At 44.5% G+C, this 14,126-nt stretch overlaps 1 protein-coding gene across 4 annotated transcripts in view; it reads right to left on the minus strand.

Annotated features, from left to right (window-relative positions):
* Positions 1 to 10,548: 10,548 nt before the first annotated feature.
* MPPED2 (metallophosphoesterase domain containing 2) overlaps positions 10,549 to 14,126 on the minus strand; it is a 1,149,018-nt gene continuing 1,145,440 nt past the window's right edge. For all 4 annotated transcript variants that reach the window (XM_069623535.1, XM_069623537.1, XM_069623538.1 and 1 more), the window contains exon 7: positions 10,549 to 11,826. In XM_069623535.1, the coding sequence (XP_069479636.1) occupies positions 11,708 to 11,826 (119 nt within the window). In that variant the 3' untranslated portion in view covers positions 10,549 to 11,707. The remainder of the gene's footprint in view (positions 11,827 to 14,126) is intronic.

Genomic DNA, 14,126 nt, shown 5'->3' on the forward strand with positions numbered 1-14,126 from the left:
ATTGAGCGCAGGGGCGCGTAGATAACCAGTTGCTTCACTGGCTCGAAGGAATTGGTGAGTTCCAGAACAATATTGACTCTGAGATTCCCGGCAAGACGCCGTAAGTATGTAGTTCGTAAGAGTTCAAATGTCTGACTTTCACTCTTGTCCGATTCCTTGTAGGTTGCAGCTTGACCCTAGCGAAGAGTTCCTCGTGGCAACCGGTAATATTCAGGTAAGGATTTGTATTATCCAACACAGTTCGATAAATTAATGTCAATATGTAACCTGTTGCTTTCTCCCTTATTCAGGCGCTGAGAGAAAGTATGAAGTCACGGGGAATTATGCCTCCGGTGGCAAAATCAGGTAGTCTATTGTGGTGAGGAGGTTTCCCCTTGTTTGTCACTTTGTTTCACCTTGCTGTCCTTGTTTCTCCTTAGGGGCTGGGGTTCGGCGAGGATGCAGTGGAAGCTGCGCCGACCCGTGAAGAGGAATAGTACCCCCGGTGGTAAAATCAGGTAAGTCTATGGTAACTAATATTGCCTCTGTATATTCCCTTGGCTCACCTTGCTGTTCTTGTCTTCCCCCTGAGGTGCCGGATTGCGGCGGGAACATGCAGAAGGATGCAGTGGAATGTGAAGATGCTGAGTAGGCCGGTGAGTTCAGCGCGGCGCTGCAGCAGGCGAGGCGACGCGCATAAATAGCTTCTTTCTTCCAGCTCGAAGGCGCGATGGAACGGGAATTCAGGTAAGGATCAAAGGTATTGCTCTTGTTCTAACCTTTTCTCCTTCTTTCTCCCTTTTTCTAGGAGCTCCAGACTCGAGGCGGGCGTGGCAGAAGGCTGGATGCAGACTTGCAGGCACGGTGAGCGTTACGATGCTGGATGCAGAATAACGCGAAGCGTGTGCTGCTCTTCGGGCGTGGTTTAAATAGCCTCCAAAGTAGTCCCAGGTAAATCTTCCTCCCCAGCCCCACCCTAGTAAAAAAAATAGTCCCTAGGTAAAGTAGTCCCTTCCAATCCTCTTTTGGCTTGGAGCTCTTGCAGCATGGTCTGCATCAGGTGGGTTTGCAGCATGGTCTGCATCAGGTAAGTTTTAATCTATGAGCCTGGTGTCTATGGCGCCAGGACTGCCTCTCTATATGAGCATGGCGCCATAGGTGCCAGGACTGCACCCAAATAGCCCCTAGCAGGAGTTGTTGGGCTTGCTTAGAATAACTTGATGCCTGCTTCCGGGGTTGCTGGACTTGCTTTGGGTCCCCGGGGGTAGGCATCATGACACTTAGTTTGTTGCTTGAATTTCTGGTCAAGTACTCTTCCGATTCCAGCCAGTCCCATACTTCCTATGAGGTATTGTATGCCCATTGGTTGGTGCTTTAGATTATTTTCAATTTGGCAAGATACATAAACATATAGCAGATATCATGGGCTCTCAGGTTGCTTTTCACTTACTCAAAGCTTTGGCACTGCAACTGAACCTTTTTGGTGTAGTATGGGACAACAGAAATGGTGTTCCCATGGGTATGATATGATAAGGCATTTATAAGACACCTATACAAAAGTGTTTCAAGGCGCAAAGCAGCAAGTGAGGGGGAACAGAGGGAAGACTGAGACAACAATCCTACTAGGCCAAGTGTCATTCAGATCGTGCAAGCCCAGGGGGAGGGAGAAGAGGAAAAGTGCGGAGTGGATGGGGGAGTGGTGACAGTGCAGTACATGGGAAAAAAATATATAGAACAATATGAGAAGTAGGGCCAACTGGAGGCAAGTGCAACGGTAAGTACAGACATCAGTCAAGTGCTGGTGGGGGACTCAAGGGATACAATAAACCATCCCATGTGGACAATGCAGAGGATTTTGAACTTAATCCTCGCAGCCACTGGGAGCCAGTGAAGAGATTTCAGACCTGGAGAGATACAATCCCTGGGCTTGAGGCCAAGGACAAGCCTTGCAGTCCTGTTCTGGATGAGTTGTAGAGGGTAGAGAGTAGAAGCAGGCAGATTTAGAAAGCAACTGTTGCAGTAGTCCAGTCTAGAGAGAACCAGAGCTCTGGAGACAGTGAACTTCTGGGGGAAGGAGAGGCAAGGAAGAATACCTTTGAGGAGGTACAGCTGGTAGTGTGACTTCTTAGAGACATCAGAGAAGTGAGGCGAGAAGGAGAGTGTGGATTCAAAGATGACCCAGAGGTTTTTAGCCACGCAGGTGGGAGCAGGAGGAGGGCAAAGAGCGGCCGGCCAGAGAGTGACAGGAAAGGAGGGAGCAGGTATGCTGATGGGGAGAATCTCAGTCTTACTGGCATTAAGGCAGAGATCATTGGCGGCACACCGCTCCTGGATAGCAATCAGGGTTCCATGTGTTAAAATCGTGGCAAAAATGGCTGTTTACACAATAAATTGCAGCAAAAAAGGCGTGGTTTGGCCACCACCATCCATGTAAAGGATGCGGGGGACACCCCCGCAACCCCTAGACCCATTATACCATTAAAAGGGAGCGGGGGACACCCCCGCTACCCTTAAATGGTATAATGGGGTATACCATTACCAGGTCAAACCACAGCATTTTTGCCGTAATTTTTTGGAAAGGCAACATTTTTGCCACAATTTTATTACTGCATACCGCAATCAGACAGTCAGAGATGAAAGACCGAGAAGAGGTGGTCGAAGGTAGCTTGAAAATGAGCTGAGTGTCATCCGCATTAAACTGAAAGTTAGGTCAGAGAGCTGCAATGCAGTGGGCAACAAGTACCAGGTATTGGTTGAACAGCCAGGGAGAGAGGTTACACCCCTGGGGGACACCACCGGTAGAGATAGAGATAGAGCAGAGGGAGGACCCAAGTTGGACCTGGGAGGGTCAATCAGAGAGGAAAGAAGTCAGCCACACCAGGGCCTGACCGTCGATGCCCAGGTTATCACGGATACAGTTGAGCAGGATGGCATGGTTGACTGTGTCAAAGCCAGAAGAGAGATCAAGTAAGATGAGGACCCAGGGGTTGCTGTAGTCAAAGTTTGAGAGCAGGTCTTCACAGAAGTTCAGGAGAGAAGTTTCCGTGCTTCTGGCAGCTCTGAAGCCAGACTGATGGTCATGAAGACAACCAACAGATTTAGTGTGAAGATTAAGCTGGGAGATAGCCAGCTTTTCCAGGAGTTTGCCCAGGAAGGGAGTGATGGAGATTGGGCGATAGTTTGCTGGGCAGCATGGGTCGGCAGAGGGTTTCTTGAGAAGAGGGTGCACAAGGGAGTGCTTCAGGGGGATCGGAAGACTCCCGTGGCGAAGGACTGGTTGCAGAAGTCGGCCAGAGCAGTAGCCAGGGAGTCAATGTGGTCCTTGATGGTTTTGGAGGAACAGGGATGAAACTGTTTTGATGAGACTTTCATAGATCGGACTGGTCTAGAAACCTTGTCTGGGGAGAACAGGGGAAAGGCAGAGGAGGGAGGGAGGAGAGGTGGCCAAAGAAGGGCCAGAGGAAGAGCAGGGAGTAGAGGGGGAGGGAGGAGAGGAAGAGAGAGAGGACAGGATATCCTGAGTTTTAGAGATGAAGTGAGAAGCCAGAGCCGTGCAGAGGGTCTGGGAAGGAACAGGAGAGGTAGCGACTGTAGCAGGATTGGCCAGTTCCTTGCAGATTTTAAAGAGTTTGGCCGCGTTGTTGGATGCCGCAGAGAAGCAGGCTTGGAGGTGAGCTCTCTTCTTGGTGCGGACTGAGAGCCGGTATTGCCTTTGGAGCAGGCGGCAGGCCAGTTTGTTCAAGGATGTAGCAGAAGCATGCCATTTCCGCTCAGCCACCCTGCACTTGCGTTTCAGGGTGACGAGGTCTGAGTCGTACCAGAAATTTCACTTGGCTTTGGGCTTCAAGCGGATCCTCATGACAGGGGCAAGAACATCGAAGAGGGCTGCGTCAAGGTGTGAGTCAGCCAAAGGGGTAGAGGGGGGTGAGAAAGTGCCAGCGAAAGCCTCAACTGACACATGCTTCATGGGTCGATCACCAAGAAGGTGGGTAGCAGTGCTGGAATTGGCTTAGCCTTGGGGGAAGAGAGGGTGAGCTGGGAGGAAAGGAGAAAGTGATCACTCCAGGAGAGAGGAGTGGTGAGAGAGATAGAAAGTAGAAGGTCAGAGGAGATCAGAACATCCAGAGTGTGCCCTGCAGAGTGAGTCGGGCCAGAGGGGAGATTAGAGAGTGAGAGAGAGTTGCAAAGGTCACGAAAGAGTACAGTGGAAGGACAGGAAGCATCCAGGTGGATGTTAAAGTCTACAAGTAGGAGAAGTTGAGTGGTCAAGACCAGGACGGAAGAGGAAAGGTCTGCCCATTCAGAGAGGAAGGAGGAGATCTGACCAGGTGGCCGATAGATGGTAGTCACAGTAAGGGAATGGCTAGGAGAGAGAGAGAGCCTGCAGACCAGGCCTTCAAAAGAGGAATAGGCCTGCGTAGGAATGACAGAGGCATGAATCCACTCGGGGAAGAACAGGGATACACCCCTCTGGAGCGGTTGGACCTGGGCACGTAGAGGATCTTGTAGCTGTCAGGGAGGAGAGTGTCAAAGCTCATGACAAAGCTAGTCGTGAACCTTGTCTCAGTGAAACTGAGGACATCAAGGTCAAGATCCTCCAGGAGGCGGCAAATGTCAGAAGAATGTTTGACATTAATGGGTCCCTTCCATCTCGCCAATTTCAGGATAGCATCCAGTCTCTAAAGTGAAATATTTGGCCAACAATAAGTCTCGGTCTAGTTCCAGGAGGTGGTCTTTTTACCACATATTCTATGTGCTCTTGCGACTGTAAACCATTTTGATAGGCATTTAGAACTGTAGGTTTCCTGAAACCAGGTCTCCAGAAACCGCTCCATAGAAATGTTTTGTTCTCTCTTGGGCATGCCAACTGTCCTCTAGGTTGCTTCGCTGAGTACACCCCTCTGGTTCCTCTGCCCTTTGTTCCAACACTTGAGTTGTGTGCAGCAGATCTGTCACTTGTTGTTTCAGTGTTTTAGCTCCAGGTCTACTGATTTATTTTTTGTTTCTATGTGTATTTGCTTCTCCACCCTTTTGTGAATGTCTGCTCTTAATAAGCCCACCTCCATTGCCATTTCACCCATTCTGGCATTTAATAGTTCTGTGAGTTTACTCACAATCATCGTAGGTGGTAGGTTTTGTGAGGTTGTTGTGGTGGAGCGTTGTCCATCAATGCATTTTTTGATCTGGTTGCGTACTTATCCAGTTTATATTGCTGTGTTGCATGGTTTGTATACCTAGCACCTGCCATTTTCATCTCAGACAGGGGGGTCTCTGCCCCCTATGTCTAAAGCCACTCTGGAGCCACCTGCCTTGAACCTAACTCCCTCCAGTCTTACTACTTGCTCTTAACCCTCCATGACCAGCCTATTCACTCTGGTGGGAACTCTTAACCTTGTCTTTCTCTCCAATTCACTGTCCTCCAGTGAGCGCTCCATTGATCCCTCTCCCTCTGATACCTCTATTCACTTTAACATCTCAGTCCCTTATTCACGTTAACACATCTCAGTCCCTCTACTCATCTCCCCTCTTCAATACCTAACAGAAAATCAGGCAACACTATCTTGCCACTTACCTTGATCTGTTAGAAAATAATAATAATATGCATCTTTCTTAGCCCTAAACTAATTCCTTTTTTACAATAAAAATCCTGTTTTAGTAATATTCAAAATGGGGTTGCATTTGTCAGTCATTGAGTAGAAACAAAATAGCAATGTGTTCATAGCTTTCTCTGTCAGTCATTACAAGATAAGGCTGGGTCCGTGCAGAGGGCATGTATCAGTCGCCAGGCCTTCACCGATAAACCTAGGTTAAATAAAGTTAAGGACAGGTCCTCCTATTCTGCAAAGTAGGTAAGGCTGTTCCAATATGGCTCTATTCTCTTAACCAAATGCTATGTAAAGACTGGCCTCACTAAGCAGAGGTTAGTTACACAATGAGTCAGTGTTCAGCCCTTCCACTTTGTTGAACGCACAAAAGGTATGTTTTAAAGATTGTGCAAATAGGGTGACCATTGTTGGAACAGAGGGCAAGTGGATTCTGTGGTTATGTCCTCAAACCTAAGTCACAGTCCTTGAACTCGCGGAAAGAGCTTGTAATTAAAGCCATAAGCAAAGTGAAGACTTTTGACATAACAATAACATCTGTTGAACATGCAATTTGTTGTGCCATATGGGGATTAGGTAGTTATTGTGTATGTAGTCTGAACATATCTGTGTTGTTTTCTCTTCCAAAAGAATAACAAATTACCTATGCTGATGCAGGCTTAATTTTTTGTATAAAAGGAGATGCAGTGTACTATTCAGGCACTTCACTTCTCCACTCTCCATGAAATGCTGGTCATGGTTGAAGCTGAAGTCCGCTCAAGTGTTTGATATGCGCAAAATAAATCTTACCTTGCAATTTTGAAACTCTGTCTCAGATACTCTACTTCGTTTGAATTATAGCCCTTAGAAGTCTCAGATCATGTGAGGAGCTCTCATCTGCTTCTTCCCCTATTCATGCCTCTTCCATTGACGGGTTTTCTCAGACTTTCACTATGCACTTAAGACTGCATTCTACCAACACTATCCTGCTCACACATTCCCGTCCTTATCCTCAGCCTTGGATCACCTCTGAAATTCACACCCTCAAAACAAACATGTGTCATGACCTACGACGCTGGCACAAATTACGGACACCCACCCTACTCCTCGCCTACACAAATTCTGTTGCCCTAATCTCTGTACTGGACTCTGCCAAATCCTCCTACTTCACACACCTAATCTCCTCCCTTCCCACTCACCCCTGCAAACTTTCATCTTCCCTCCGATATGTGCTCATACTTCCGTATACAATATTCATTGTTTCATCCATGTCTGCTAATGATTTTGCTCACTACTTTTTCTCTAAAAATCGCTAAAATTTGTGACACTCTCACAGCCCTCCTGTCCCTCCCTGCTGTCCATTATCCATCCACTACCTCATCTACTCCAAACAACTTCTCCCCTACCTCTCCTATTGAATTAGCACCCATCATTCATAGCACCAACCCATCCTGCGCTCACATTGACCCTTTTGCTCCCCAAGTCTTGTGTTATGCTAAAGGTTTTTATAACATGCACTGTTGCCACCTGCATGGTTTTTTTGGCGCTCTGGCGGATCTGTAAACCAAGGGGGAATGCAGGGGTAAAATAGTAGGACTGAGCATGAGAAAGGAGCAAGAGAGCTGTGATGTGCTGTTGGCAGCTTCAGTTCGGTTGACACCATTCACTGAGCGTAGGTTTTTTTTTGGTTGGTAGCCGCCATGTGCTGTTGGGTGAGGCTATGGTTTGTTTCATTTTTGTGGTCAAAGACTTAGTCTCAATTACTTGCCCTTTTCTCTCTGAATTCTTTAACCTCTCTTTCTCTCTCTCTGTTGGACTCTTCAGTGCCTCCTTAAAATCTGCAACTGTTTTACCTCTATTGAAGAAACCCTCTGCTGACCCAAACATCTCAGCAAACTATTGCCCAGTTTCTCGCCTCCATTATTCAAAAAGTCCTTGAGCGGGAGGTCTTTGACAAGATCACCAAGTACCTTGAGGATAATGGCCTTCGAGATCTACTTCAATCTGTGTTCCATAGTAAACACTCCACGAGACTGCACTTATGCATATCTCCAGCTTTCTCTCTAATGCTCACCACTCCAAATTCTCTTCTATAGTCAGGGATCCTTCTTCCACTTGCTACAATGTCAACCAATCCTCTCACCTCCTCACACTCCAGGACCTTGGGTTTTGCTATTCTGTTCTTGCCTGGATCGCCTCCTACCTAGAAGGCTGATCCTTTCCAATCTCTTGGAATTTGCAAACCTCTGACCGCAGCACTCTCCATGTCAGTGTCCCCAAAGGATCAGTCCTTGAACTTCTGTTCTTCAACCACTATACCTCTGCCCTAGGAAGACTAATCTCATTCTCTGGCTTTCACGATCATCTTTTTGCTAACGACACTCAAATATGTTCCTCCTTTCCCTCCTTCACCCCAGCAATCTCGGAATGGATTATGAACTGTCTCACCTCAATTCGTCACTGGATGGAAATCTGCTGTCTCATGGTGAACTCTTACAAAATGGAAGTCATCTTTCCCCCGGCTTCCAATGCCATCCCTACGCTCCCTCCCCGATCTTCTTCCAGCCGGCCCTTCTTGTTCCCTCAACCAAGGATCGCAAAATTGAGGTCCTCTTCAAGAGCGTCCAGCGACTTCAACAATTCGTCTATATGACTGCCTCTGCTACATGTATAAACCTTCTCAATATTCTGATAGTGTGTTCTTTTCTTACTAACAACTCTACAAAAACTCTAATCCCTGTTCTGCAAAGTTGACTACTGCCCAAGCCTATTCCTTGACCTTCCTCTCAACTCTTTCCTCCCTCTAGACAAAGTCCTCAACTTTGCTACACGCACTCTCTACAACCTACCCAGATCCCCACCACTTTACCTACCAGAGACATGTTGGTTGGATCTCAAGCACAACCTCTCTCTTTTCAAGTTCCTTCTCATAGTCTACAAAGCTACCAATCGTCTTGCTCCTCAGTACCCGTCTGTAGCTCAGTTTTCTCACCATCTCTTTCTTTCCGATCCTCTACTGCACTCCATCCAATACCCTCCCTTTGCCGCATCTCGCTTTAGCTCTTTCTCCTTACTGACCCTGCTTAGCTGTAAGCCAGTGCCCATAACAATCAAAGCTAACCGAATTTAGGATTGCTTCAAAGCTTGGTTTACAGTTCACTTACTTGCTGAAGAGAGAGTTCTCGCTAACCTCTCCCCCATCTGCCCTACCTGACACCACCACTGCCTCCAGTGATGCCTATTAATGTCATTTTGTCTATTTAAATAGTACTCCTCTCTAAGTTGAAGCACATGGCTCTTTCCGTAATTGCCAACCATGACCATCTGAAGCGACTGAATGCATGCAACCTGATGACAAATGCTCAATGAAGATCCCGAGCAATGACACCACTCAAAAGCTTATTAAGTCACTATTAAGCAAACACACGATTGAAACTGGGAATTGCGAACTTCTTAGATGATAAACCCACCCAAACACTCACCTCTCATATCGCTATGCTTACTCTCTACTGTACACAAACACACAATTAGAGTGCAGCTATACCCCGCAATCAATTTTGGCCTAGCTGCTCACATACGAACATTACCCCATGAAGACCACATCATTCTGATTAAAATGCAGCTACATCCCATGACAAACTGGCATAGCTGCACACATAAGCGTCCTACAAAGGCCTAAAGCAGCCTGAACCCAGTTTTGGTGTGCTTCCTCCAGCCTGCACACATTCAACTGATATCAATACCACCACACCTAATGCTAGGATGCAGCTACCATCAGGCAATTGCATCAGCTGCACACATAACTGGCGCACCCAAGCACCCAATGACACCCTACTCTCTCAACTGACCTGGACTATGGTCCCCGAGGGCGTTCAACCTACCAGCGCTTTGAGGTCATACCAATGATATATAGAACACCATATAAATGCCAAATAACATAACAAATAACTAACACTTGCCCCCTTAGGTTAATATTACTTATGGAAATCACCTGTTTTCTTACACATATATTTTTTCTCTGTGTTTTGTCCTTTGCCCCATTGTGTACACTTCCATAAAATGGCTTACCACTTGTTCTCGTCTGTGTACTATTGTACAAGCACCCTTGTCGGAATGCCTCTGACATCTGTAAATGTGTCATTTTAACACCTTTCTGATGGGGATTTACATCGGTGTTCCTCAAATAAATACAAATACAAAATGCACTGCCTGATAATATCATTGCATTCATTTATTCGTCCGTGTTTGTTAATTAAGATGTCACAGCTTAAGTCACCTGGCAATCGCTACTGTGTTTCGAGGAAGCATTTTAGTTTCCGAGCTATTTGTTGTTTGGCAGTAGGTATAATCCGATATCAGATACACATTGATTTGGATTGCTGCTTTCATGTGTGTGTGCAAGGACATCTTGAAAAATAGAAAAGGGTCTGGATCTTACAAGAAAGTTGGTGTTACCACCACTGAAAGCACACGTAGGATGAACAGATTTCCATAATGCAAAATGGAGCTCGAAAATGTGTGTTTGGTATATGCGAGACAAAATATCTGCATATGTGCACCTCACAGGGCACTTTAAAGTTAATCCCACGCTGCAGAGAATGATTGTTTCTGAGCAACATCTGGGTTTGCAGAATTCCGCATAGACACGTAAACAGTGTGAACTAATGAAGAAGCACCAAAGCTAACTGCATAATCAATGGTTGCCACTAGAAGTAAGAACAGCACACCATAAGCTTTAACTGCCCATAAACTCGGCTCTAGTTGAATTACAGCATCTACGTCGAGATCTCCACTTTCTGAAAGCCGCAAAAAGATAGATGGCCGACTGATGGAACAGGACTCCACTGAGTGCTTTATCGACCAACTGCCATCCGGTGAACAGCGGCAATAAAAATTTATGGAAAAATTAGAAAAGGTGTCCCTTACCCTAATCACCTCTCTAGGGGCCAATAAAGGTGCTTGCAAATGCCAAGAACTAGACACCATGTATTTAAAAATCCTGCAATTTTATTTGCATATAAAGGCAGCTAGATATATAATATCACAATAAGTTTAAAGAAACAACTGCTTTTCTAAATTCCATTAACAAGGTAACGTAAAACGTAACAAAGCTGGATCGCATTTACAGTGCCGGCACAGAAATAACTAGCTGCAAAATAATTTTGGGCTAGAAGATTGCATTTACACACAGTGCAAAATAAAAATAAAAAAAGGCATATGTAAAATTTCGAAATCTCAAGGACAACAAAGATTGCTTTTTTTTTGTTTTTACTTCCACTTGATTGTATCCCTTCCATTGTACGCATGCTAGCAAATGCATACATCTAGCTCAAGCTCTTTAAGGCCCGAGCTATATGAAATGTCTTAAATTCTTCATAATTTAGGCAAACCGTACAGCATCTGTACTTCAAAATATGCAACTTCCATGTCTTGCTACAATGCACAAAAAATACATATTATATATATTTATATAAATCCATATTTAAAAAGAGTCTGCATTTACATGTTGTACTGCATGACACAATTGTTCTTAATATTTGTCCAGCCATGTACACAATAAAGCTAAAATAATTTAGAAAAAGACACATTCACGAAAATGACATGTAGTATGTAGCAAATGAAACTTATAAAGGGGTGGTAACATATCCCCAAGAACTTTTTTCCAATAAAAAGGAAACATTTCAAAATGGAACACTTACTACACATTTAAAAATAAACAATTACAAAACAATGCAATTTGACAGTTGTGCAAACGTGGGTAGTTTTTGCAATGCTACCAGCATTTTATATACATATGTAGGTGTATATATTAGTCCACTTCATAAAAGAAAGCTTGGCCATCTTTTCAGGAATACTAACAATTTACAATGGCGAGTTTCTTCAGTTAACAAAAGAGTATTTTTTTTTTTTACAAATTCACAGGGCTTTCTTTCTTTCTTAATTAATGGATGATGTATGGATGTTGCAGTTCTCCAAGCACAACCTCTGTAATGCTGGTACCAGCATATATAAAACGGAAAGAAACAAAGTAACCCACAGGCAGATTCTGGAAATAAACATGTACATTAATAGAATAGAGTTTATTATTAGAAAACTGTCCGTTCGCTGGCCCCACCCACTCCCACCCTTCTGACTTCGATAGTGCTTCATGATCCTTGAGGATTTGGAAGGTCAAAAATAATTGGCGGATTGGTTGGTTGAAAGCTGACTGTACACGTAGATGCATTGATGTAGGTTGTGTAGCCGTCAGTCATAAGGCCATAACCTGTAGAGAGAACACAACACATTTATTATGATGTGGTCTTCCATTTGGAACTTTCACACTGTCATGATGTGATCCTACATTACTGTCATGTTAACCAAGGCATTTTATATAGATCAATTTTAAATTATATTTTCTTTTTTGAGAGTTTACATTTTGAATGATAAATTTGGCCTAGTTTTAAAAAAAATGCATTGTATTACATGGTTTACACAAATCTCCAATATAAGAAAACAATCAAGACCACAGGTATCAAAGGCACACAAAGGTAAAGCAATAAATCACATTGCATTGTTTTATTTTATTTGATGGACTTCATATAATGCAGACCTTGCCCAAGGGCATTTGGAGTGCGGTACAAGATATATGTTACAACAAAACAGTACACAATTTGTTTAGGCAAAAGCCAGGTTTTCAATTTTTTTATGAAACATACAAAGTGATGTGGCATGGAAAATGTGGGAGATTTTACATAAAAAGAACAAAAAACGGAATTATAAATGTTGTAACATCCAAATAAACATCTACATTTGTGGTATTTCAACAAGCGTTGATTCCTTTCCAAAAATGGAGGACAGCATGAGTCAGGGGTATATAGTGTCATCCCTTAAATAGTCAAACATGAAGACCCCCACCATCAGTAAAGTCTCTAAATATGTCTAATATTTATTTTGATTTTCTGAAACTTACAGGAATATCGCTTTCCAACACCAGGGATACACACATTATACAGTACAAAACAAGACGGGAGGAGAATTGCTTAGTGCCCCAAACAACCAAGATTTATAAGAGATGCACAGGGTATAAAGTCACTGTATCCGATCAGTTGGAGTTACACAGACGTGAAAAGGGCATTTGGATAATTCTTTGTTACACGAGCAACAAGGTTTTAGTTGTGCTAACATTACAGTAATTTCTAAACATAGTGCGATAGAATAAGTATAGGTAAAATTACTTTTCATAGGCACAATTTATTTTTATTTATTTATTGGCCATTTATAAGGTGCTTACACAACAAGACAGTGTTTCAAAGCACCACAAGGCACAGGGAAGGGAACATAAACAATGGAAAGAACTATGAATAAATAGAAAGAAACAGCGGTCATACTAGACTTTGTCTCATTCGGAGCGTGCAAGGGCAGTGAAAAAGGAGGAGAAAAAGGGGGGATGGGGTGAGGTAAGTGCTATTTAGATCCCCCTAGGGGAGCAAGTGCCAGAGGTGCCCGATTGGGGAGGCAGCAGGTAAGTGCCTGAGTGGAGACATCCCAGGGGAAGAGGGAGGTCTACCGCCCAACAAGTAAGTGCTGGGCTGAGGCGAAACCATCCAATAGGCGGGTGTGGGCTCAGTGGGTAGTGCAGGGTGGCGCTGCGGCAATTGGACAGAAGGCCAGGACCCTATTGGACTCTTTAGGGGCCAGGCTGGCAATCTCAGAGACAGAGGGGATGGTTAGCACAGGAGGGGGAGGGGTAAGGTGAAGAAGGAGAAGAGAAAGGTCTTGAGTTGTTTGCGGAACTTGAGATGGTCCAGTTCAAGACGGAGAGAAAGAGGCAGACTGTTCTATAGGAGGGAACCAGCAGAAGAGATCGATCTGCCCCCAGCACTCTGCTTGGAGAAGCGTTTGATCAGCAAAGAGTTGGAGCCAGAAGATCGAAGGGATCTGGAAGGAGAGTATTTAGTAAGAGACAGTTGCAGCTAGAGGCAGCCTTGTGAATGATATAGAGGGTCTTGAATTTGATCCTAGCAGCAACTGGGAGCCAATGGAGAGATTTTAGTGCTGGAGAGATGTGGTACCAAGGCTTGAGGGAAAGGATAAGTCTTGCAGCCCTATTTTGGATTAGTTGAAGAGGACGGAGTGAAGAAAGAGGCAGGTTGTGGAGGAGGCTGTTACAGTGGTCTAGCCTGGAGAGGACCAGATCTCTGCATGATGGCTTGAACTTAGCAGAAACAGCTACAGGAAACTGGAGGCTGTAAAAGTGCTAATGGTTCTAAAGGTAAGAGCAGAGGATTCTGCCTGTACTGGAAGAGGGTTTTCTGTTTAGTGTTTTAAGTTGGTGAGCCAGTATTCAGATCTCTTTTGAATCCTTTGTGGCTGTGTTCTCTTTTTAGGGCCGTAGGAAGGTTTTTCCAGTGTTTAGGGCCCAACACTGTAATAGATCTCCCTCCATGTCTCATTCTCTTGAACCGGATTAGATTTAGATAATTTTTCTGTGTGGACTGCAACACTCTCCCAAGCTCGGATATCACTGAGTAAAGTAGATAATCAAATGTTTTATAGTTTCTACTGGAGTGATGTCTTTCCAAA

Source organism: Ambystoma mexicanum, chromosome 11, assembly GCF_040938575.1.
Source record: "Ambystoma mexicanum isolate Mex_15411 chromosome 11, UKY_AmexF1_1, whole genome shotgun sequence".
Classification (NCBI taxonomy): domain Eukaryota; kingdom Metazoa; phylum Chordata; class Amphibia; order Caudata; family Ambystomatidae; genus Ambystoma; species Ambystoma mexicanum.